The sequence below is a fragment of the Solanum tuberosum genome, unplaced genomic scaffold (assembly GCF_000226075.1).
Source record: "Solanum tuberosum cultivar DM 1-3 516 R44 unplaced genomic scaffold, SolTub_3.0 scf00048, whole genome shotgun sequence".
Lineage (NCBI taxonomy): Eukaryota > Viridiplantae > Streptophyta > Magnoliopsida > Solanales > Solanaceae > Solanum > Solanum tuberosum.
The window spans coordinates 2,132,598-2,158,662 of NW_006238976.1; the positions used below are offsets into that span (position 1 = coordinate 2,132,598).

Here is a 26,065-nt window from a genome sequence, read left to right on the forward strand (position 1 = left end):
ATCATCAAACCCCCACCCCCCCCCCCCAACACACACACACACACACACAAATAAAATAAAAAAAATTCCTAACAAGACCCTGTAAATCCAAAAAAAAGTATGATTAAAGGTGAAACAGGTTATATAGCCTTGCTCTTCTTTTCTAGTAACCTTTTCCTTCTGTAAACTGTGATGTGATCACTTTCTAACCAACCGAGTGGAGCTTTCCTTTACCCTTCTGCACCCTCCCCCAAAGTCACACACATGCACACACCTATATTTCATAGTTCATTGGTTATTGAAGTTCAATTACAAGAATGACTATACCTCAACCCGAAATTGTTGGGATCAACTATTTGAAACCTCAATAACCATACACTTCATTTGGGCCTTTTTCATTTTAATATTCAAGAATTTGTCTGTTAGGACAAACTAGCTCTCTAATACTAGGGATTCTTTCTCACAGTAGACATATAGCTTTTACTAACTAATGATATCAACAACAACTAGACTTTTGTCCTAACTAGTTTGTATAACTCATATGGATACATTGCTTCCATTGTGTTCTATTCCTTGCTAAGTCCATGTGAATTTTAAGCGGTTTTAGGTCCACAGCTTCAAATATTTCATTGTTCTTATAAAATAGAATAACGTCGTCTATCTACTCCTTCATATAACATTGAATAGCATGATAAGCAATAGTTGAAGAAATAATTTGAAGTACTTGTTGACAGCATACCAAGTTTATCAGGCAACACTTCTTGGGGTTTTCCTTTAGGCATATTGTTAATTTAGTTGGAAATGTCTTATTAACATGTGTGAGTTTGTGCATCTTGTCTTCGTTTGCATTTCCCTCTGGTATCTCTTCTGCAATCACCTGATTGATCTGATGATGTTATTTTGACGTTTTTTTTTTTTTTAAAAATCTTGTGCATGACCAGTATCTTGATGTTCATTTAAAGAATCCTGATAAATTTATCAGTTAATGAGTTCTTCTTGCTTCCTTTCAGGGGAGAGCCAAAATGTTGGTATAGCGTTCCTGGAAGTGAAGCCCAAGCTTTTGAGAAGGTTATTCAATAAATACTTCTTGTCCTGTATTAGTGTCATTGACTTTACTTCTGTGTATTAGTGGAAATTGCGGGCTAGTAAAGTTAGAACAGATCGCCTCTACTGTGAAGGGAAATTTGGCTCAAATACATGTTGATTCAAGTTCTTGATAGTTGAATGTTGGACTTTTAGGAGATTTTAGTGTAATGATTGCTTTGTGTTTTTTTTTCAAATGGCTTTTTGGGAGACTTGAACCAAACTGAGGCAAGTGTAGAGTCACGAGAAGTATTGTTTTTCTTCATACTATTTGGATCTTCAATTTTATGGATTTGTATCATTTATTATAAGTAAATGTAATCTAATTTACCTGTAATTCCATGTATAGATGAATGTGTTCAAGGTCAGTTATTCTAGCATGTGAACTTGATAAATGTAGAGCATAGCTGGAGTCCTGCTAAACCCACAGGTACCTGATGACTAAATACAATAACATGATTAACCTACATTCAGGGCTTTGCCAGAAGGTGCTTTGGAAGATGTTAATAATCTCGATTCATTAGGGTATAAGCAGTGGTGGAGCCAGGATTTTCAATTAGGGGTTCAAAATTGGAAGAAGTAAACACAAGAACTAGACGAAGGGGGTTCGACATCTACTATATATACATAAAAAATAATTTTAACCATGTATAAATAGTAATATTTTCCGCTTAAGGGGATTCGGATGAACCCCTAACAATATGTTGGCTCCGCCCCTGGGTATAAGTTTAGTGTCTGTGTAGTGTTAAGAATAGTTGCATATCCTTTTATTACATTGTGGGCTATCTGGAAAGAGATGAACTCAAGATTTTTTGAGAGCACAGTGAACAATGTGCAGAAAGGTAAAATAAACTGCATTTTACTTTAAGTGTCTTGGTGTAATCAGTTATACTCAAATGACACTGTCTCTATTATTGATGTTCTAGACTCAATTTAGACATAGAGAAGTGAAATTAGGAGTACACTTGTATATAAGGTTTCAGTACAACCCATGTGTTGTTTTGTGATATAATACAAAGTTACCAAGTTCAAAAAAAGATTACTTTTCCACGTTCCTTGATACATTGCGTCATAGCAAGTTATTTTCCTGTTTTAGTCGCGAAAGAAGTGATAAAAGAATACTTGATTGCTATTTCAATTAACTTTTATCAGTGTTTATAATGGGTTTTATCACTTTATATTTAGCTTTCCCTTGAAAATTTCAAATTTTTGAGTTTTCTTTTGCCTTACTCAGCTGGTAGCTGTCCTATAACTAGCAATTTTTGTGCAGGTAATGCGTAATAGCCTTCCCGATCTGTTTGATGCGCAACCAGATCTGTTATTTCAGCTTGTAACCATGCTGAATCCACGTGTGTTGCAAGAAAACGGGGTTCCTGTTTATAAAGTGTTACAGGTTTGTTGTGGGACTTGATACTCAGATCTTGCTACCTTCTGTTCTGCTGTCTTTTTCCATTGTATTTTTCTGGTAATTCTCCCCAAATTCATGGAGGATGTCATAATACTGCATTTGAGTCTTTCTCTTTGTAAATTGATGAACATGAAAATAAGGAGAAGCTGTTATGGAAGTGGAAAAGGAGAGTTTCTCATATGAGTTCTCTTCTTTTTTACGGAGCCAAACTTTATGGGCAGGACGTAGGAGGATGTACTTCCTATAGATATTGTAGCTTAGGGACAAACTAGGAAAGTAGGTTTATCGTATTCAATTGAAAGTTGGTACTTCAATTATCTTTCCATGGCCCAGATACAACACTACAAAATAGCGAAATAAGAAAAATAAGTGTGCTAGCACTCCTATGCCATCCACTACAGATGCAGTCCAATATCAGGATTTACAAGGGGTATCACACCAATACACTGTGAAAAAGAGTTTTAGCTTAATTTTTTTTTTCTAGGGCTACATGTCAAAGAGGTCATACTTTTAGGATTCTACTGGTATTTCTGAAGCTGTTTAGTTCAATTGAATCTGAAGATTGCAAAAATGGTGAGGGATGAGTTGGTGATAAACATGTGGGATTGTCTTTACTTCACCACTACATGTTATGCTTAGTGTATACTTTTTTGGGAATGATTTTTTTTTTTAACTTCCAAAAAGGCAAAAACAACTTTTGGTATATTCTTTGAAACTTGTTTTCTCTTTTATTTATTCCTCCATTTAATTGGTAAAATTCTTCCACATTTTTCTCTTCTTTTTGTTTTGTATATTATGTTTTGGCTTCCATGCTTCCTTGTCAATGGTGCTTGGGATCCCTCAAACCCATTAGGATTTGGTTGTCTTGAGCCTTGGAACTGCCTAAATACTACGTCATACAACCAGGATGCTATTTACATGATCTATACTGTAGGAGCCTAGTTCTCGACTGTGGTCCATATTTTGGGACCATAAATTATAAGTAACACAATGCCTTATCCCTTTACTGGTCTATAGTACCTAATATGTGGGAGAAATGCACCCTTAGGGATTTGGTCTAGTGGTGAGAACGTAAAGTGTGATGTGTGTTTGGCATATGTCACAGGTTCAAACCCTGCTGCAAATAAAAACTTGATCTTTAATTGGAGAATGGTAGCGGGGTACACCCATTATCCACTGAGTTTCTAAAGCGTATTTCCCTGACCCTTAAAAATTTCTCTGTTATCAATATAATGTGGGAGAAATGTTATAGTCTTGATACTAAGCAAAATAGGATTTTTTATTTTTGTCAATAAAGAAAAAGAAAAGAACTTCTGATGAATCTCACAATCAAATGATCAAAGATCTTCAACAAATTATAAAAATATATTATGATTAGGCTTTAATAGCAAGCAGGAACTCGATGAGCAATTCCCTAAACAGTACTTGCGATCCCCTTCATGACTGCCATTCCAGGAGTTACTGAATTTTAAGCTTTTCCCGTTTTGCATTTTCCATTTATGTGGCTTTTATTTGCTTGTGTACTTGTTGCAGGAGCCTGGGGACTTTATTATTACCTTTCCCAGATCATATCATGGAGGCTTTAACTGCGGTGAGCCCATATTTTTTGCTAGTTTATCTCTGATTTGGAAAAAGTTTTGAATGGATCTTTCTTCTTCAAATGGTTCTTTCGTCTTCAAATGCTTAGTCATGCATGATGCAGCTCCCTCCTGTAGTCTTACCTGCATCTTAAAATTGCAGGCTTAAATTGTGCCGAGGCTGTTAATTTTGCCCCTGCCGACTGGTTACCTCATGGTGGTTTTGGAGCAGAGCTTTACCAACTTTACCGCAAAGCTGCTGTTTTGTCTCATGAAGAGCTTCTCTGTGCAGTTGCCCGGGTTTGTCTCTTTGTTCCCTTTGCCATTTAAATGTTGGAGGTTCCAATTAGGAGAAATATAATAGGGGGGACCCCTTACTTAGGAACCCCACCACTCAAATTCATGGTATGCTATGGACAATGTTATACTCATTCGTCTTTTGCTCACAGATGTAGAAGACTGTTCTTTTGCATGCTTCATATGGTGGATATTTATCTAGTTACTCATGTTTTCACATTCTTTCTTTGTGCTATTGTGATTTCTTCCAATTCGCCTAAGCCTTGTTAACTAGTACATGTGCTGGTGGGAGGTAGTTGGTACCCTGTTGAATAGTCGAGGTGCAAGTACCCAGATGCTGTTATTAAAAAAATGTGATTTGTTGATTCATTTCCAAGTGGGTGGGATTACCCTTGAGTACTTTAATTCCACATCACCAATGGATGGTGCACTAAATTTTGTGACGTAGCTGCTAGATGGCGCTTCCATTGCTTATTATATATTTTTTTAGTTTTCTACTGACACTTATGCTATGGTGCTTTTTCTGATGAACTTTTGTTTTCATATTTTCATTGCTTTGTATTCGTAGATAACTTTTCCATGCTTCTATGTATCTTTAAATTCTAATCATGCCAATTTAACAATTTTCATCACCTTGCAGAGTGAATTTGATAGCAATGCAGCACCTTACTTAAAAACAGAATTGGTCAGGGTCTATTCTAAAGAAAAGTCTTGGAGAGAGCGGCTTTGGAAAAATGGTATTGTCAATTCTTCTCCCATGCCGCCTCGTATGAAACCTGAATACGTGGGCACTGAAGAGGTACTTTAACTTTGATGTTGCTTCTTGATTTTTTTGACTATGAATGTGTTCTGAAGTGTTTTTTCACATATTTTACCTGATCTTGTTGAAGGATCCTACGTGCATCATATGCCGGCAATATTTGTATCTTTCTGCTGTAGCGTGCAGTTGTGCACCATCATCTTTTGTTTGTCTTGAGGTAAGCATTGTTTATATGTGCGAAAAATACATTGTTTTCCTTATCTCTCCACTTCCTGTGGCTGTATGTCTTATGCTTTTGTGAGTTCTGTCTATAGAATGTACTCTGGTCAAATTCAAGCTAAACTTAGCTGATCATAGATGCATAAAATCATCTTTCCTTGTAGGTTGCATATTTTAGCATCTAGGAGGGAGGACATTCTCAGCATTGTGCTATAATATATAACAATTTTTACATCATTATGCAGCTTTAATTTATCAATTTCAGAGCCTAAAATGAATGATGTAGTTCTTTTTGATTTTGGGGTGGGTTGTTGTTGGGGGGTTGAGGCGTATTTAGCGATTTCACTGCTGAATGCACTGCTATACTGCAATCAGTATTGAGTGTAATCGTTAAGCACTTCTACCATATTTAGTCGTGGGCTGTTATGTTCTTTGTCAATAGTTTTGGTGCTTGATTATGCTTTCTTGACTTAATATGAGGTTTCCTTGCAGCACTGGGAACATCTGTGCGAATGTAAGCCACAAAAACGTCAACTCCTTTTTCGTCATACCGTCGCTGAATTGAATGATATGGTGCTTATTACGGATAAGAGTAATCATGAAGAGGCTGCAAAAAATATCAGAGGGCAACTTCTGTCATCCAATGATCCATCTTCTTTGTCAAAAAAGGTTCTGATCATTATATAGAACCTTGTTTTGGTCAATTTTCTTGTTTTTGTTATTCCATTTGATACCCTTGTTTTCTGGCCTAGTGAATATCAAAACTTGCTTTTTGGACCCTCTCTTTGGCTCCATGCAGTGTTCTGCATTTCTTTGCTCGCTTTTCTAATTACCTGTTTATTCCCATCTAACCACTCAAGCTGCAGATATTTCTATACCTAAGTTTTTAGCACATCTGTAGTAATCAGTTTTTAGTCAAAAGAGGTGTGGTGGGGGAATGAAGGTTCTTGCTTGGCATTATTAATAGGAAGTAGAACACATATATTTCTTGGTATCAATATTTACTAGGATGGAAGAACATGCTCAATGATTCTATACCAGTGTTTAATCAATTGTGCGCTGTTCTTATATATCTGAAATGTTAATACTACCAATTTTCCTTCATCATCTGTTCATCTAATACAATATCCTTGGAGAGTTTACAACTTTGTGTCAAAGACGTTAGAATTTTCTGAAATTTCTTTCTCACTTCTAATTTTCTCGCTATCGCACACCCTATCTTCTGAGTTGTCAATCAAGAAGCTTAACTATCTTAATGATTCTAGTGGTCAAGAAGCTTAATGATCTGGGATCGAATGATACTAATGGTCTTGGGACATATCCTTCTTGAACCTTTTCTTCTCTGTTTGGGAAGTTTCTAGACTTTGATAGGCTGATACCTCAGTAAGCTGTTTACATCTTATGAGTCACTTGATACTTTGAGATGTGACATCTGCAGTTTGTTTCTTGCATATTCGTGATACAGTGTGGTATATTGTCTTAAGATAAGAAATAGTTCTTGTTAATATGTGGCTTGTGTAAACGTATAAATGGATAGCTTCTAACTTCTATTGACTCCAATCAATGGCCAACTCTAGATTAAGGGTGGCTGTATCACTCACATGCAACTTGCTGAAGAATGGCTAATAAAGTCCAGCAAGCTTTTCCAGAATCCTTATTCTTCAGATGCTTATCGTCGTGCAATAAAGGAAGCTGAACAGTTTGTGTGGGCTGGTCATGAAATGGATCCAGTGAGATTTCGGCCATTTCATTTTCTATAACTTAATAGTCCTTAGATTTTATAACTGTCTTTAACTAAATATCTATATGCAAATGGGGTTTAGGTGAGAGATTTGGTGAAGAGGTTAATTGATGCTCAGAGTTGGGCTCAAAATGTCAGGGACTCTCTCTCGAAAGTAAAATCTTGGATGTCTGATAACAATAGTGTAGTGAAGGTGCAGATGGAAGTTGTTGACAATTTGCTCAGTTTAAACCCCGTACCCTGTAATGAACCTGCGCATGTCAGATTGAAGGTGAAATGCATTTTGTTTCTATTTTCCCTCCCTTTATATGCAATTCAATTTTGCACTGGGTCTGATAATCCAAGTATGCTCTGTGTACAGGATTTCCAGAAAGAGGCAAGCGAGCTGACTCTGGAGATCGATTCTGTTCTTTCATCATGCTCAAATATTCTTGTAAGCCTGTACATTCACTTTGTTGATAGTTTTCTAGGTATAGTGTGGTTTGATATTCTATAAATGCTGTGTTGCATTATCAAACAGAATATGATAGGAGCTAATGCTGCTCTTTGAGAATTGTAGTTCAGTTTAGGGTATAATTTCAGGCTTTTGTTATGACATTAGTGGCTAATATAGTTTTATTCTCCCCTTTCACGCCCAAAATAAAAGAAGGAAAAAACAAGGTTCCTTCTTTCTGAACCTTTGATCTGCATTTGGCATCTGGTCATTTCGTACTTTTTACATTTTTGGATTGTTTGGAAATGTTTCTTCTTTCCTTTGAGGTTTCTAGCAAAGTACATAATCGTTGCCGATTTGAGGTTTGGAAGTGGTGCTCATTCTGTTCTCTTATGTTTGTTAATTGTTGCTTCATTTCCTTTACAGTTATCCGATTTGGAAACCTTGTACTCCAAGACTGTGGATTGCCCCATCTACATCAAAGGAAGTGAGGAATTGTTGTGCAAACTGTCTTCAGCTAAGGTATACCTTCTTATTTTGCAAGTTTTACGTCTTATATATTGTTGATAAGGTTACCAGGTTGATGTTGCCAAATTTTTATGTTTTAGTAACATTGGCCCATGTGACGCCTCCTTATTTTCTCCCAGAGAAGAAAAACATTTGAATCAAATTATAGAAAATTGGGAGAAGAGAGGAAAAAGGAAGACAACCCTTTTTTTGTGAACAAAATCTTTTGCTTAGAGAAATAATGATACATAAAATAGAAGACAAAACCCCTTCAGTTTGTTTCTTTTGTCAAAAGAAAAGATTCTGGTTGTTTTTGTTGTGGTATGTTCAAATATCATGAAGTAGTCTTTGGTCTCTCTGTAAATGCAATTGAATACTGAAAAGAGGATCAGCATATTTATGATCGTCCTTTGTGTTCCAACTGGTCAATTGTTACTTCTCCTCAGATTCCTGCCGGCACTTTCAGTTGCCGCTTTTACTTTGATTTCGGGTCTTTGTTGTTCTTTGTGCAAAAATTGGAAGTTACCGCTGAAGTTATAAGATCTTATGAGGTGAAAAAGATGTTAATGCTTGTCAGTGAAGGAACTGGGAGTTATAGCGCTTCAGTGCATGTACAAGCTTGTTAAAGGTTTTCTCATAGGTCATGCTGGCTTTTACTGTGAATGAGATAATAGAAGTTAACTTAAGCCCCAATTAGAAAGATGAGCTTTAATGATATGGGTAAATTTTAAAAACAAAAACAAAAACAAAAGGTAAAGTTTGAGAATATTTTTTATGTTGACATAAGAACCAGTGAATACTTGAAGTTTGAAGATACTAGCAGTTCTATCCAGAAAATTAGGTTGAATTGTCTCAGTTTGTTCTTTTTTTGGTGTAAACAGAATATATGGAGCAATATAGGAGACTTAAAAGATTTAATTGGCAATATATAAGTTCTCAGTTTTTTGTCTTCTGCTGTAAGTATGGTTTGTAAAGTTCTTAACTTAGCATTGTTTTAGGTGCTAAGTTATGATTTAATTCAATTGTTTACCTTTATCTCAAAAAAAGAATCAGCAAATACTTACATTTTCGCGAAGACTCGTTTGCTTTTCCAAATTTTAAAAGCAATGAGAAGAAAACCCACATGAGGTCGGTCAGTGCAGCTTTTAGGGTTCTCTTTTTTCTTTTTTTATTCGCCTTCTTCAAGGATGATATTAGGAAAAGATGATGCATTTGATCTAGCCATTTAGTTTGAATGACCAGGATTGACCTGTTATAGAGAGATCATGCAAGTCTTCTCCGTTTACAAACAATAAGCTATCAATTCACAGCTAGTCCGAGCATTCAATATCAAAATGTTTCCACTTCATCTTTGCAAACCAGACCAACACATTCTTTCCATTGGTGGCTGTTACGAGACTCTAGTTTTTTTTCTTCCTAAGAATAGACTCCTGTAAAGACTTACTGGACAATGTAAGAATATTTGATGACTTGATTCAGCCTTGTAAAAAACTGATGAGTGATGATTCAGTGGATAATCCACATAGCCTGACATAGGAGGCAATTAGCTTTGGAGATGGTCTCCATTTTCCAATAGTCCATGTTAGAACACAGATAGTTAGATCTTCAATTTTTTTTTCTCAAAAATGTCTATAAAAGAAAAAGGAATTCTTTTCCCCTGTCAAAAGAAAATAAAAGTGAAGTACCCTTTTGGCATAGTTTCAGAATTGATTCACTGTAGCACAATTGAATTGTATTCAAGGACAAAATTTAAATTCAATTTATAGTTACCTCTGCAACCCATGAAATGCGCTGAATTTACATATGCAACTGGAAGTGACACACAATCACTGGTGATGCTTTGGATGTATGGTAACTGCTATCTGAATCACCTTTTAAAATGTCTATCAACTTTGTGTCTTCTTGCTGGTAGGATTGTATATTAATTTGAAGGGTAGCTCTGTATGATGTGACTATGTGCTTGTGGTGAATTGTCATTTGCTGCCTCAATCTTCAGAAATAGAATGGGTTCTGCTTTATAATCTCACATATTGAGCTTTTCCAGGCTTGGGCTGAAAGAGTAAGGAAATGTGTGTCTGAGACTTCTGCTAGAGTTGAGGCAGATATTCTCTACAAGCTAGAGAAGGAGGTGATCTGTTTATCTTTGCTTTCTGTGATGCTTTCTTTTTGGGATTATTTGTTTTATGATTATTCTATTACATTTTTTGTTTCCAGAATTTAAGCCTTCAAGTGCAACTTCCTGAAGGTGAAATGCTCCTAGACTTAATTAGACAAGTTGAATGTTGTCAATCTCAATGCTGTGGGATGTTGAAAGGTTCTCTCAGTGTCAAGGTTGTTCCTACCTTGTCAAAGTTTGAATAGTGTTGATGGAAGTAGAACATTGCATAACTGCCACATTTTATGTTGTACAGGAACTTGAATCGCTTCTCAACAAATGGGATGGTTTTGCGGTTAACATTCCAGAGCTTGAACTTCTGAGACGATATCATAAAGATGCTGTGTCTTGGATAGCGCGTGCTAACAATATTCTATTGGGCATCAGCGAAAGGGAGGATCAAGAAACTGTAGCTCATGAATTAACTTGCATTCAAAAGGATGCATCATTGCTTAGGGTTAAAGGTTTGGAAATCTCAGTCTATCTTTTGTTTAATAGTTGTGATCTAATGCAAACATCTAATATTTCTCACGCTTCTGACATAGTTGAGGAGCTGCCTTGTGTGGATATTGAGCTAAAGAAGGCTCGTTGTAGGGTAAAAGCTCTGAAGGTAACTAGAGTGGTCTTTCTTCTCCTATCACTTTCTGTGGATTGTTGAGTTACATTTTCCGTGTTCTTTCATGGCCTATTACCTTTCCCTTTTCCTTTCTTGGCTGTTTGATTCATATTTCATTGCGATTTTTTGGTCTCATAAATCTCTAATTCCTTCCTCTATCTGAATTTTCTGAAATTCTTCTTTCGTACAGGCACTTCGTTGCAGAATGTCCATGGATTATATTGAGAGGCTGTTGATGGAGGCTAGCATGTAGTACTACAATTTTCGCTTTACTAATATGATTTTCTTGAAAAAAAACTATTGTTCATCCCATTTGATATGTGATTATATCACCAGATTGCAGATTGAGAAAGAGAAGTTGTTTACTGATGTTTACGAGGTAAAAGCAATTGCTGTATCTTTAGAGGAAAGAGCCAAATATGTCCTTGAAAATAAGGAAGAAATATCTGAATTTGAGGATGTTATAAGGTGTTGCCTCCTTCCCTGATTTAGTTATTGCTTCTTATTTCTTGTGTTTGTTTGTGTATTCATTCTACTTCCTGTCTAATATTTATATTTTGCAAAACAATTAGGGCTTCAGAGGAGATATTTGTGATACTTCCTTCTCTTGATGAAGTGAAGGATGCGGTATCAATGGCCAAGTCTTGGCTATCTAGGTCACAGCCCTTCCTATCACGTGATTCTAAGGCTCTTGGCTCAAGTCCTTCTCTTGAAATTGAAACTTTGAAGGTTAATCACTTGCAAACTCTGCCTTTGTGAAATATAGCCAAGCTCTTACATCCTTTGTTGTAATTTCTGCAGATATTGGTATCAGAATCTAAGCTTCTGAAGCTATCTCTGAGAGAACTACTGATGATTCAGACATTGCTTGATACTTGCACCAGGTGGGAGCAGGATGCCTGCTCTGTGTTGCATGATACAGAGTGTCTGTTGAATGACGAAAATACAGATGATGAAATATTGAGCAGACTTGGTAAAATTGAAAAGCAAATTCAAGCCATAGAATCAGTTGTAGTAGCAGGTCAAGGTCTTGGTTTCAAGTTTGATATGGTTCCAAAACTTCAAGACGCTTGTTCTACTCTTCATTGGTGCTTTAGGGCTCTATCTTTTGCTACTGCAATTCCAACACTTGAGGTAATTATTTGTCTCATAAGATTTCTGTTCAACATAAAAACAGATAGATCTGGACAATGAATTGAGGTTTTGGCTGTGCATGCACTCCTTACTATTGGGGTAAATAGATGTGATTTTACTAGTTTTCTTTGTCTTCTTTTGGTATCCAGTGCCTAGATTTTTGTTCCTGGTCCCATATTCTGCCTCTGGTATTGCCTGTATTCGAGGATCAACAGCTCTAATACCTTTTAGCCTGTCATCACCGTGGAATTAAAAAATTTACAGTTTGAATTTGGTTATTGATGGTTAGTTATTTGGAGCACAATTCTCTTTTAGCCACTTTGCAAAGTTAAATGCTATCTCTCTTTGGTTCATGTAAATCTACCTAAGTTTGGAAACTACTGGCGGTGGTATAGTTGGAGCACCACTCCTTGTTCATCCCTTATCCTTTTCCATGTTGGCAAACCTCTAAGTTGTAAACAGTAAGCTATGTTGCTGACCTAAAGATGGTAGGTCACTTAGTGAAGCAAGTAAGCAACACCTCATTCGAGAGTATCGCTAGTGTGACTGCATATGACACCCAAAACCCTTCTCCCATTTCTCCTTCCTTCAAATTTTTGCCAACTACCATGTTGTTAGGAGCTGAGGACCTTTTCTTTTTATCTTTTGTGTGTTATCAGTTGGTTTTTCTTCTTTAGCCCCTAATTTGGCACATCAGACTTTTTGTCTTTATGATTAAAAAGAACTCTTGGTTCTGTCTCTCCACATGTAAGCCTTTTAATTCCATAGTTTGTCCTACTTCTTTGTAATGGAGTTGTTACTTTTATGGTGCCCTGGTTAAGATGTTTTCTTACTGTTCATCTGTCCCTATTAAAATATGGTGCACTATACATGCTTAATTTTATTTGTTGACATTGCTGTAGGAAGTCAAGACGAATTTGGAGATTACGACCCACCTTCCTATCATGTATACAACTTGCAGTTTGTGTATCTCCTTAATTGATTGGGTGAATTGGCTTAATAGAGCTTTGGAAGTCTCTATTCAATCTACTGCTGGAAGATCCAACTTAAGTGATGCTGAAGAAGTTCTCAGACAGTATCAGGTGTTTTTTTTTTTTATCCATTTTCTATAGCCCTTATGAGGAATTGTTACCTCCTTGTATGTGTTAGCTATTTTGGTATATTCTACTTACGTGTGAAATTTTATATTCTATATTTGGTGCCTTCGTGCTGCAGAACATTTGTGTCTCATCTCCTGCAATGATTAGTCAGCTTCAGAAGGCCATTGAGAAACACAAGTAAGTTCCCCACTGATACAGATTTCATGTGTGTGGGCCCATGGGGTGTGTATCTGTTTGTCATCACATTTTCATGATGTCCAAAAATAGCTTCTTCGGCTACTATCAAGTGTGGAATTGGAAATTTTCTACATATTATTTAGAAATAATATCTCATACCAAGGTCTGATATCTCATATTATAGGTAAAATATCTTATGCTTCTTTAGTTTTCTTTTCTTGGATTCCTCTGGTGAATGCGCATGTAAGTATCAAGTTAGCTCTTTTGAGAAACTATCAGTATCTGAGAGGCTGTTTAGTTCCATGCTATTTTCTACATTCTTCCCACAATTTTCACACTTTCTGTAGTAATATTTGTTTCTTTTATTTAAGAATTATAATTATAATAATAATTAAACTATTATCTTATTTAGTCTCTTGCTTCTACTGAAAGGTTGGGTTAGGTCGTTAGGATTCCATTTGGCATTTATGAAAAGTTAGGTCCGTTCTGTTGGTAGAATGTGGCATAAACCTACTGCACCACCATCCCTGTACATACCCTTTCTACCCTGCCTGGTAAAAGAAACTATAGGAAAAAGTCAAGTATCAGAAAGCAATGACAAGTGAATGAAAGGATTACTGAGAAGATGGTTGTGTACAGAGTTCCAAAGTAATAAGTTGAATGGCTATTGCAGATGAAACTATGTCTAGGTGGGGAATCATTTGGCATATTGACATCAGAAACCCCTGGCAGACACACTGCCACATCTATGTTTTTCATCTTGTTTGCTTTACGCGTTCCTTAATTAGTTTTATGATTTTAGCTTTATTTACCACATTATTTGCTGTTGTTGCCTTCTTTTTATCCTGAAATCCATATAAATGTTTTCAGCTGGCCTGGACACCATGGCCATAAGAAAAAATAAAGTCTATATAATGTTTTCTCTATTGTTTGCTGTCTTTTTTACTTCAGTATATTCCTTTTCATACTGCTTTGATATGCGTTATTTGAGCCGTGGGTTTTCGATGAAAGCCTCTCTACCTCCATGAGTTAGGGGGACGGATGCGTACACTCTACCCTCCCCAGACCCCACCTTTGGGATTACAGGGTATGTTGTTGTTAGTTTTATGATTTTATCACTTACAATTTTAATTTTTGCAGCTCATGGATGGATCAGGTGCATTCATTTTTTGTCCTTAACTTTAGGGATCGATCATGGGATCTGTTGCTGCAGCTTAAGGTAACATATCTTTGTGTGCTGTATTTTCTTTCTTCTTCTCAAGGTCAACATATCTTTTTTTGTTTGTATTAGACTAGGTTCCTTTTCCCTCCTACAAGTCATGGCTTTTATTTTTCTGGAAATTTTGTTATTGGGGTATTTTTGTTGCTTGGAATTTCTAATTTATGAGTTTTTATTATGTTGGAAGTTGGAAAAGTAGTTTGAATATCTCATCTTTCGTCTCTGTTCTCAGTAACTTTTCTATAGATTGTTAAATTTGGTATTTGAATTTTTCCACTAAATGAGAGAGGGGATAACCAATAAGATTCGTCTTCATTATATTTTTCCTTTCTCTAAATCCTTTCTCACACCCTCATAAAATAACAGCATTCTAAATTATCCCCCGCTATCTCGCAACCCATTTGAACTGGAGGTATTGTTTTCTCACTTCTGATTCAGATTCCTGCTTTCAGTTACACTTATGGAGATTGATTCGACAGCTTGTCTGGAAATTTTCATCCTACTACTATGTGTAGAAATTGAGGAAGCGAATGGAAGTGTAGAAACACACTAGTGGAGAAACTTATTGAGAACTGATGATGAGAAAATTCCCGTGGATTTGACTCATTGATTTATCAATTGACTTGTTGTCCACAATTGTAAACTTTTATCCATTGAACTGACCCAAAAAATACTCTCAACCTCCCCAAGTAATTAATATCGAGTTCACGTTCTGATACTTTGAAGCTTCAAACACATTTTGTCGTACCATTTATTGGTATCATGTGATATTCATTAATTTCATGGTGTCTGGTGATTCGAACACGTTCAGGAAAAAGGGAATAATGATGCTTTCAGTTGCTCCGAATTGGACATGGTTTTCTCTGAGGTTCATAAGACAGAGGAGTGGAAGCGCCGGTGTGAGGAGGTCTTACACCCTTCAGTTAGAGATGCTCACCTGCTTACTGCTCTTTTACAGGTTTAAAGATGTTTTCTCTTTTTATTTTGTTCCCATGGAGCTTTGTTGACCTGGTTATATAGCTATTATGGGGTAGATGTGTGATGCAATCTAATGGAATTCTGCAGACTAAAAACGCACTTGAGAGATCAATCAACATTTGTGAGAAATCTAACCAGACCAATGCAAGCGCGTTATGTATATTCTGCTCACATGATGGTGTGAACCAGAAGCTTTTGACATGTTCTACTTGCAATGACTGGTACTGTATCTGGCTAATTAACTTACTACTTTTGTGTTTCTTAAAAAGGTTTGATCTAGATGTTTGGGAGAGGGGATTTTGAATGATTGTTTGTTATTACCAGTTATCCAGAGGGTAAATAATACTTAGAGCCTATATGGTCAAACTTCCAAAAACATCTTATCTTCAGAAGTACTTTTGGAAAGTACTAGTAGTTTGTGTATGATCAATTCATTTGAAAAGTGTTTTTTTCCAATACTTGATAAATGTATTTTGGTCGGTCAATCTCTCCAAAAAGTGTTTTGAGTGTCAAATTACCAAAAAAAGACGGTATCAAGGGTCATTTTTTAATTAGTACTATTAAAATGGAGAAATGATTTTAAATATTTATCATGCAAAAATTTTGTCTATGCTTTTTATGTTTATTAAATTAAAGTAGAAAACATAAATAAAAACTATATACTTAAAATTTTAATCAATATAAACATAGATAAAGGAAAGCAATAATATTGAATATCTTGTATAATTTTTTTTTACATGATTTGAATAAATCAAAATACATCATTAAATATAAATTAAAATTTCACTCTAGAAGGAGAAGAACCGGTAGAAAAAGAAATGAAAAGGGGAAGAGGGTTGTACTCATATTTGAGAAACAGATGGGTTGAGTTGATATCAAATAGTTTGGTAATGTAATCTTTTGGCATGGATATGTTTGTTGAGAACGCCCACATTCAAAAGATGAATGTAGCGAAGATGGAAATACTCATATGGGTGTGTGGGAATACTAGGGGACTCATATGGATGTGTGGGAATACTAGGGGAGATATGATTAGGAACGAAGTTATACATGACAAGGTGGGAGTGACTCAGTGGCAGACAAGATGAGGGAAGCGAAACTGAGTCACTGAGATGGTTCGGGCATATGAAGAGAAGGTGATGGATGCGCTAGTACGGAGGTGTGAGAGGTTGGTTGTTGCAGGAGTTAGAAGAGGTAGAGGTAGGCTGTAGAAAAATTGGAGGAAGATGATAAGATAAAATATGATTCAACTCCAACTTTTGAGGAAATGACCCTAGATAGGAAGATATGGAGGTCAAGAATTAGGGTAGATGATTAGTGGGTAGATGATTAGTAGGTAGTTGAGTATTGTCGCACTTTATGTGGAAGAGGCAGAGAGATAGCCTCCTCTCCATAGTAATCATGTAGTTCCTTATTCTTTCATGTGTACTACTATCCGTTGCTCCTTTTGCTTTGTATTTTACTATTTTGCTGTCATATTTTTCTTCAACCTCTTTTGAATTTTTTTCTTTTGAGCCGAGGGTTTATTTGAAACAACCTCTCTACCCACAAAAGTAAGGGTAAGTTCTATGTACACCCAACCTCCCTAGACCCCATTTGCGGGATTATGCTGGTTATGTTGTTGCTGCTGCTTTTATTTTTGGAAGAAGCACAAATTTGTAGCTTTTTTCTCTACAACAGAGAATCTGCTTCTACAACTTCTCAAAATCACTTTTCCTTCTTGGACTTGGACCTTAAATCTTAAAAAAGTGCTTTTAGATTCCGAGAAACTTGGCCAAATGGGTTATTAATTTCCTTTAACCAAGGGACTATTTTGTCGTTGAACAACTATTTATTCATTATTTTTCATCTGAAGATGCTTTCGTTATCACTTATAAAAGATGTTATGCTTTCATACAGCTTCCACTTGAAGTGCATAGGATGGTCACCAGGAGATGCCAATGATTTGAAAGTTTTCATTTGTCCTTATTGTCACTTTATGAACAGTGGAAAAATATCAAGAAATGGAAGTGATCCTCTGGTATGCTTGACCCAGTAGCTCTGTGAATGAGCCAGCACTTACAGTTTGTAGTAATGCGTGATTTCTTGTTTTACTTATTGCAGAATATTGGAAGGAAGAGTCTCAAGTTGCACAAGCTCGTTGAGCTCTTATCAGATGCTGAAGATCTATGTTTATGGTAATGACTATAGCCTGTTTCAATTGAAATTTGTGCTTAGAAGACTCTAGACTGCTTTTAGGATGCTAGGATACCAATTGTCTTTTTCTCTTGTTTCTTTGACTTCTCATTTTGGTTGGGACAATGTGGAGTTCTGGCAGTGAGTGGATGTTGTGTTCGGCAGCATTTGGTATCCCTCCTTGTATTAGACTATTAGTAGTTTGCAACTCTGATTTTAGAGTTGTATGATAGAAATTCCGGAAACGAGAATAATTACCATTTGAGACTAAACAAACGACTCTAGGAATTTGTGTATGGATTTTCAATTTGTTTCCTCCTGTACTATTTCGACTAAGGTATAAGGTAGGTGAAAGGAATACCGAGTATTTTCCTGATGTTTTCAAGTGTCTAACAGAATATCCAATTAAATCTGAATGGATTAATGGAATTTCTGCAGTGGAGACATTGCATATATCCAGATCATTAGCAAAGCTTATTGACAATAGATGGCTTATGTTAGCTTCCTTATCTGTCCACTCCCCTCCCAAAAAAATGAACCACCTTCCATCTTTTTGTTCTGTTGTGGCGGGGTGGGGTTTCTTTTTTGCTTCTTTCAACTTTATTGTGCTTCTATTGTGTGTAACCTTGCTCTCACAAATTATATGTGTCCAAACCGACGCCTCACTTTCTCTAAAGTGTTTTACTTAATCATTGACATTCTCCTGGCAGGATTCAGGAAAGAGCTGTACTTCATCAAATTGGTCAAAAAGCTCTCGATTTCAAAGCTCGCATAGAAGAGATTGTCAAGTTTGTTTTAGCTTATCCAGATGAAGACCTTAGCATTATTGCAAAAAAATTCTGTGTTGCTTTGAAGGTACCAAATGGCTGTTCAGCATTCAGTTTCAATGACAATATTAGTGTGACCTGTTTTGAGTCCACCGATATGATAATGCTTTCTCCTGCTGATGTATTTCTTTGATGGTGTCTTCATTGTTGTGAGCATATGGTTTTCTATCTTCATTGTTTTGAATCAATTTAGTATGACTTTTTTCTATGAGCATGCCAGAGTATTAACTGTAAACTCGACACTTGGAACTTATTTTCACTTTCTGTTGACTGCATAGGCTGTACATATTGTTGGTGCATATGATTCTGAGGCAAACAGCAAACTCGAGTTGGCGTTAGCAAGAACTTCTTGGAAAATCAGAGCTCAGAGATTGTTAGATGGTTCACAGAAACCCTCAATTCAAGTGCTTCAACGGCATTTGAAAGAGGTCTGCTGCACTTTGCCTTGCACTTTGTTCTATATATTTTTCTTGGGGTACTCCTGCTCCAGCGCACTTTCCATATAGGTTATAGCTCGTACAATAATATTCAGTTCTTGTTTGTCTTTTCTAAGCAAAAATGGAGAACTAGGGTCTACTGACATGAACCTTACATTGGCCTTGTCATACAGGAATATAATTTTTGAGTGTGCTGCAATAAATCCTTCAAAGTAAACTAAAAACCTGCAAATTATTTGATTGTACCAGATGTGGATCCACATCCACATCGCATACTCATTCCCAAATCTTTGTAACATAGTTGTGGAATATCAGGAAATGGGAATAAAATATATTAAAGGTGCCAATTTTCTTTAGATCATGGGCAATTTTCCTATACTCTTAGTCGAATTGTGAAGTTTTAGGATTCCCATTAGATTCTTGTGTCACTCCAGCTATCTTGTATAACTCCCGACTTCCTCTATCACTTTGTTGAAAGTCCTATTGTCATTCTTTTCTGTTCAATAAATAGTTTACTGGAGGAGGCCTCAAGTGATTACACCTATATAGATTAAATTATTAGAGCAAGCCCCACACTCAAGCATCACAGACTACCCTAAAACCTTTTTCTCTGAGGAAGTAGCAGTCAATTTCTAATGTGTAAATTCAAAGTTCCTTATGATCTCCTTAAGCCACATCACCTAATTCCTGACCTCTTCAATTTTAATCTGCTAATTCAATTCCTTGCAGTTGGCTTCTTGACTTTTTGAAGTGCCGATCTAGATTCTTCTTCTGATATCCATATAGTTGCTTTATAGCAAAAACTGTTGCATTCTGCCTATTACTCCAGTTCTATCATGCTTGGGTGCCTTCTGCCTCTACGGTGATCTGCTTTAGCTTGCTGCACATCGAAGTTCTGATTGCTGGTTGAGTAATCTGACCCCTCCTTCGTGTGCATCTCTCCTTGAAGAGCTATATTGTTCACCACATTATTTTGCCTTGTGTGCCTCTATGTTCTACCTTTTTCGGGGTCATTGGGTATTAATGATAAGATAATATAGGGGCATGATTTGGTAGTTGGTAGATTGTACTATAATAGGGGTTACGTGGGTGTAAATACAATATTCAGTTCCAGAGGCACTACTGGTCCCGATAAAGTTTCAGTAGTCAGTCAACTGATTTCTGAATGAGCTTAAGAAAGTTATTACGACACTTCAAAAGTCTTGGCTGTTTTGAGTTTTCTCATTAGGCTCACTGTCGAAATAAGTGGGCTCTACTCTCGGCAGCTTGTTCACCACTACTGAAACTCCTGCTCTCATATGATGTTTTTTGTGAATCAGGAATGTAGTTCATGAGTATGCTGACTTTAATAGTATACATTTGTTGCCCTTTTAGCTATGATAAAAGCATAATGACCTTAGTAGATCATTTCTTGATATTTTTCGGCTTATCATTGGTGCGAGATTTGATTGGAGATCGCTTGCAACCTAACTTATTATAGCCTAATATGTTGATTGTTCAATACTACTTCAGGGACTAGCTGTCGGCATTCCTTCAGAAGATTATTTTAGACAAAGCCTGATAGAAGTGAAGAACATTGGGTTGCAGTGGGCTGATAATGCAAAGAAGGTAAAAACTGTACATGTAGTGCATCTCAGTGGTTATGTTCTTGATAGATGACATCAACCTTAACCATCTTCCTTGTAACAGGTTTCAACAGATGGTGGCGCACTTGGATTGGATAAGGTTTTTGAGCTCATCACGGAGGGTGAAAATTTACCTGTGTCATGTGAGAAGGAGCTTAAGGTAAAATGTTGAAGGAGCTACTCTTGTTAAGATGAAAGTTAAGTGTATGCGTATCATATTTAATTAGACTATTTTTGGAACATGCAGTTACTAAGGGATCGGAGTATGCTTTATTGCATTTGTCGGAGACCTTATGATCAAAGACCGATGATTGCTTGTGATAAATGTGATGAATGGTATCATTTTGATTGCATCAAGTTATCCTCACTGCCAAAGATCTACATCTGCCCTGCATGTTGTTGCATGGAAGGAGAGGATTTTGCATCAATGTCAACAAGCGGCGAAGAAAAGTGAGCATCCTCTCCTTTTCCCTTTACCAAAACTAGTAATTGCTTGAATAAATAAATCCGATGTTCTTCGAAAACTAAAGAAAAGTGTGCTTCTATAGGCGGATCTAGAATTTAAATTTTGATAGGTTAAAGGTTCTGAATTCTTTGAAACCAGGTCCACCCCAGTAATGGATGAACCGTTCTTTTATGGTCAACGAACTCACACTAATGCTAAGATTTATCGCGATATAAGTCTCTGACTGCTCATTTGAACTGCAGGGTTGTTGGTGGCAAACACGAGGTACCTCAGACGCCTTCTCCGCGACACACAGAATCAAGAAGGAAATCAAGAAAAACCAAATGGGAGAGAATGGATGTTGCTGCTGATATACCAAGAAGTAGTAGCAACATTGAACAGTTGTTCTGGAAAAATAGGAAACCTTATAGACGAGTAGCTCGTAAACGATCACATTTTGAGAGCTTGTCTCCTTTTATTTTTGTGCAAAATAGTTGATCTATGTAAATACTTTTTGCTCTTTATTTTTTTTATAATTCAATTGATTCTCATTTTTTTGAGTTTTTTTTTTTGCCATTCTTTTCACTTCCCTTTTGATGATGATCACAATAGTATCATCTCACAGTTTCTTACTTAAATTTTTTGTTCATGTACATATATTTGCAAGTCAACTAATGAAGTTTTAATAGAAATAATACTTAATAATAGGAGTATTCTTAGTTCCCAGGTTGGGAGAGTAGGAGCATTTTACTAACTTTGAAATTTCACAATAAATTGGTCAGTTCATGCAAATATTGTTGAAATAGTACGAACTGTCATTTTCCTTTTCTTTTCCATTGTTCCTTTCTGCTTTGTACTGGAATAGTACAAAAAGGCACCAACATGGGTTGTTGGGGAGTTGCGAGCTTGTTTCATTCTTAACCAGAGGTATCGGGTTTGAACTCGGTATGAATTTTTTTTTGTTGGGAGTGCCACCCCCGAATTGGCCCTTCAGTGCACCATGTGAACTTTGTACACTCGTGCGCGATTCGGATTTAGTCACGGCTCCAATGTGAGCTCTGGACACCGAATGGGAAATTAAAAAAAAAAGGAATAGTACAAAAAGGCACATAAAGTGTGCTGAAAATTTTATCATCATAAAACTGAGTAAAATCTTGCCTTGGCAAAAAGGATCCCTTTTTCCAGCACCCATCCTAATTCCTACAGCTTTGGCTCAGTTTTCAGAGCAAATATAGTACTACTTTCTGGTTTTTGATTTCTTGAAGAAAAAATATTCAAACTCCATTGGAAGAAAAGATGGTGGCAACAAGGTCAAGTTTACAAGGAGCTAGCTCATCTTCAACACTCCAAGGTCGGTTCCCCTATAAGAAAAAAAGGAGGTACAAAAAAGTTTCTAGGATTTGTGGTAAGTTTTTCCTTCTAATAAATTGTTATATTAGGAAATGTGAAATGTAGCAAACATGATTAAAAAAGAGTTAATGGTCAAAGATACACTTGTATCTCGACTTTTCGAGTTTCGTACCTAAACTATCATGAGTTATCTGCGTGAACTATCACCAAATGTTTCACTCGCACACTTAATAGTTTAAGTATGAAACTCGAAAAAACCGGGTTAGGTGTGTTTTTGACTCATCATTCATTACAAAAAGACAAGAAAAACCTGTACATGCATGATTTTCAGTGTTTTCAAAATGGTATTTTTCACTTTGTGCTAGTTGTGTAACACAAATTGGAAACCTGGGGTGCCCTTCATTTTCTTGTTTCTCAAGTGAAACATCAAAAAGATGCAATCTTTACAAGATTATAGCAGTTTCTTGGCATTAGGGGTTCTACTAAAGTAATATCATGCATTTCTGCATTCAAAAAAACAAACCTCGTCAGTTTCTTATAAGGCTCTCTGTTGGCATCTGGTCTTTGTTTTTTGTGTGTATGAGAAAAGTAATGTTATTTCGTGTATCATGAATATAGTAGTTTCCTCTAATTATCGTCTCGAAACATTACCACTACTAAGTGGTCACAATTTTGACAAATCTTGATTCACCTTGCTACTCTTCTGAATAGTGGCTTTTGGGCCAGCTTGTGAGCACATCAACTAATATTTTCTTTTATTCTTTCTAGTATAAGATTGTAGCTTAGTTGATTGAGCAAAAGTGTTTCGAGTTGAGCTTTCAGTGATTGGATTTGTTAGGACAGGATGTAGTAGGTTGCTAGTATGTTCTATGTTGGAGTTTTGTATAATCGAACCTTCCTTTTCCTGAGAAAAGTAGGATCTTTTTGTCATCATATTTGCTAATAAGTTCTTCCAGTCCATAGCACCTTCTCCTTTGCTTGCACACAAGGTAGGATGAACTTCTCTCATTTATAGCAGTCTTAAGTTTGTGTGCTGTTTTCATATCGCGTTGTGTGTTCTGCTTAATCATTGAAGGTGCAGAAGGAGTCGGGCATTTCTTTTGGCTGCCAGAGCTGAAGTCAATGGAATGGACATTGAAATTTTTGTGTGCTTGTATTCCTGCATAATACTATGAATTACCCGTATCAGACTTTTAACCGAGTTTCTCTGTGTCATTTCGACTTTTTAGTTGTATTCTTAACAACAAGAATGAAATAATGACACAATGAATCACGACTTCTGTTGGAATTCGTTTCTTTTGTTGGAACATCATGCAAATATTTCTACATTGAAGCTTTTTTGCTGATAGGTTTTCCTTCTAATAAGTGGTTGCATTAGGTTGCGCGTTGATCCTCAAAGACATGATTAACTTCTGGAGGATCGATCACACGTCTATTTCATTGTTTCTTCTGATATCTTAAACTAAACAGTTGATATTGTTTATGTGACAGTGCCAACAAAATCTCCAGCAGTTCCCTCACTTCCTGTGCCACCAATAGGATCAAATGAAGATACTCCTTCGCGAGTTTCAACAAGCACAAATGCTCCAGAGCTAGTTCCCCCACCTCCTGTGCCACCATTGGGGTCAACCAGTGAAATGCCTATGCTAATTCCTTGTGATGAAGAGGAAGAACAGAGAGATACAAAGTTAAAGTTAACTCCTTTATCAAGACTGAAAACAGCAAAAGAAACACATACTAAAGCAAATGGACATTCTTCTCAAATGCATGAAAAATCAAAGAAAGTGATCACTGATGAAGTCAAGTCTATGTTGGTGTCTCATCTTACTTCTGAGACGACTACTAGCGTGGATGACATGGTTACTTTAGCCAACCGTGCTTTCACCACGATGAATTGGTTTGGCGCTGATTATGGTTCATTCTACAAAGATGTCAAGGACTTGATTGCTTACAAATATGATTTACTCACTGCTGACAGAAAACTACATATGTTATCTGTTTCAGAATTGGAGAAAAAATATCTCGACATTGTTATTTTTGCAGATGATATTGAAGAGGAGATTGAACACATTCAAGTAAATCAAAAAATGGATAAGGAGAAAAAGGAACCTCTGATGAAGCAAATAGAAGATGCAAGAGAACTGATTCGTAGATTGGAACGAGAGGTTGCTGATATTGAACAAGACGAGAAATGCTTGAAAGATGATGAGATAAAATACAAAACAGCCCATAGGATTGCACAAGCTAAGGTAGAAGTACTTGGTACACAAATGGAGACAGCTAGAGAAATGCAGAGTGAAATTACGCAGCGCAAGAATATAGCTCTCCAAGGGATTGAATCCACCACTCGACGCCTACTGTCTTACAAATAGCATTTGATGAAGAGTCTCTTGTAGATTTTGAAAACATTTCAAGATGAAACATTCTATGTACAATCATACTTATTATTTATTTTCTTGATATTTCTATGTAATTTTATCATTGTTATCTTTTATTTATTATATTAATTTATAAACTATTAAAACTTAAAGATTCATGAGGCTTACGTACCCTTTGATGTTGACAACTAATAAATCATAGTTAATGAAAATATATTGCTAACATCGTCGTGATTCATTCATTTTATTTATGAGTCTTATTTTTCCATTTAATCATATTAATACCATTAAAAATATATTTCTTAAAATATTAATCAAACTTTATAATAGTTTGAATTTCAAAAAATGGAAAAAATTTCATAAGTATCTTTTAGTAGAAAAAAATGGTTTTATCTCTTCCTTCACTCAATCACAAAAGAAGCAAATGATTACTTCTTCTTTTTTCCTTCACAATATTTGGAAAAAATTTAGTATGGTAGAGGCACAACAAACAAAAATTGTGTGAGGCTCCACTAATTCCTTCACACTTGGATATAGTGAGTCCATTCTTTGACTTAAAATCTCCAAACATTAGGAAGAAAGAGAAAATATGATTTAAAATTGACATGACCTAATGAAATTATACTAAATAATATAAATAAAGTGAATTATGGGATCCACTATTCTTTAAGCTCATCATATCCCAAAATAAAAATAAAAATTCGAACATCATTCTTCTTCAACTTCGAACATTTTTTTCTTTTTTTTCTTCTAAATTGAAATTTTACCAAAATTATATCTCTCAATATTAGGAATTGGCAAAAAAATTTTATCAAAATTATATCTCTCAATATTAGGAATTGGCAAAAAAAAAAAATTGCTGAAATATTTTTGTCAGAAAATTTGAATCGCTAAGTACAAATATAATTAAATTTATATATATTCAAAATGATTTTTTGTAAAAAATATTCAAAATGATGTTCATGTTTGAATGTACTTTAATACATTATTAAAAGTGAAAATTGAGTTGAAAATAGATTATTTTAAAAAATTAAATAATTTTTATGTTTAAATTGATCCTAAAAGTAGAAGTTAAAAAGTAATGAATTAGGAAGATGAAAAATGGTTTAATCCTATGATACAAATACGAATAATATTTGTATTTAAATTTGAATATTAATATCTTAGGTAATTATTTAACCATAAAAAATATTTTTATTTATATTATAAAATTGAAGGAGTAATTGAATGGTTTTCAAATAATTTTACTATTTTTTTTAAAAAAAAATTGGCAAGAAAAAAGAAGAAGAGAAGACCATGAAAGAGAAACAAAAGGCAATGAAATAAAAGTAAAAAATGAATCTCATAAATCAGAATATAATTGCAATAAAAAATACCCTCACACAACTAATACAAGTTATACCTCTCCCATAGTAAATTTTTTCTAATATTTGCATGTCCTTTTT

General features: G+C 35.7%; 1 protein-coding gene across 1 annotated transcript in view; it reads left to right on the forward strand.

Moving 5' to 3' along the window:
* Positions 1-21,455, forward strand: part of LOC102601233 (lysine-specific demethylase 5B) — a 24,925-nt gene extending 3,470 nt beyond the window's left edge. The window contains exons 3-34 of the mRNA XM_006343926.2: positions 990-1,047; positions 2,333-2,455; positions 4,004-4,061; positions 4,211-4,347; positions 4,985-5,143; positions 5,235-5,321; positions 5,816-5,992; positions 6,901-7,053; positions 7,147-7,335; positions 7,426-7,497; positions 7,924-8,019; positions 10,049-10,132; positions 10,219-10,335; positions 10,416-10,623; positions 10,705-10,769; positions 10,966-11,024; positions 11,112-11,243; positions 11,348-11,504; positions 11,577-11,909; positions 12,812-12,991; positions 13,125-13,186; positions 14,327-14,405; positions 15,217-15,363; positions 15,471-15,604; positions 17,283-17,403; positions 17,487-17,560; positions 18,269-18,413; positions 18,664-18,813; positions 20,335-20,430; positions 20,512-20,607; positions 20,695-20,897; positions 21,156-21,455. Coding sequence (XP_006343988.1) covers positions 990-1,047; positions 2,333-2,455; positions 4,004-4,061; positions 4,211-4,347; positions 4,985-5,143; positions 5,235-5,321; positions 5,816-5,992; positions 6,901-7,053; positions 7,147-7,335; positions 7,426-7,497; positions 7,924-8,019; positions 10,049-10,132; positions 10,219-10,335; positions 10,416-10,623; positions 10,705-10,769; positions 10,966-11,024; positions 11,112-11,243; positions 11,348-11,504; positions 11,577-11,909; positions 12,812-12,991; positions 13,125-13,186; positions 14,327-14,405; positions 15,217-15,363; positions 15,471-15,604; positions 17,283-17,403; positions 17,487-17,560; positions 18,269-18,413; positions 18,664-18,813; positions 20,335-20,430; positions 20,512-20,607; positions 20,695-20,897; positions 21,156-21,390 — 4,186 coding nt within the window. The 3' untranslated portion in view covers positions 21,391-21,455. The remainder of the gene's footprint in view (positions 1-989; positions 1,048-2,332; positions 2,456-4,003; positions 4,062-4,210; positions 4,348-4,984; positions 5,144-5,234; positions 5,322-5,815; positions 5,993-6,900; positions 7,054-7,146; positions 7,336-7,425; positions 7,498-7,923; positions 8,020-10,048; positions 10,133-10,218; positions 10,336-10,415; positions 10,624-10,704; positions 10,770-10,965; positions 11,025-11,111; positions 11,244-11,347; positions 11,505-11,576; positions 11,910-12,811; positions 12,992-13,124; positions 13,187-14,326; positions 14,406-15,216; positions 15,364-15,470; positions 15,605-17,282; positions 17,404-17,486; positions 17,561-18,268; positions 18,414-18,663; positions 18,814-20,334; positions 20,431-20,511; positions 20,608-20,694; positions 20,898-21,155) is intronic.
* Positions 21,456-26,065: the final 4,610 nt, after the last annotated feature.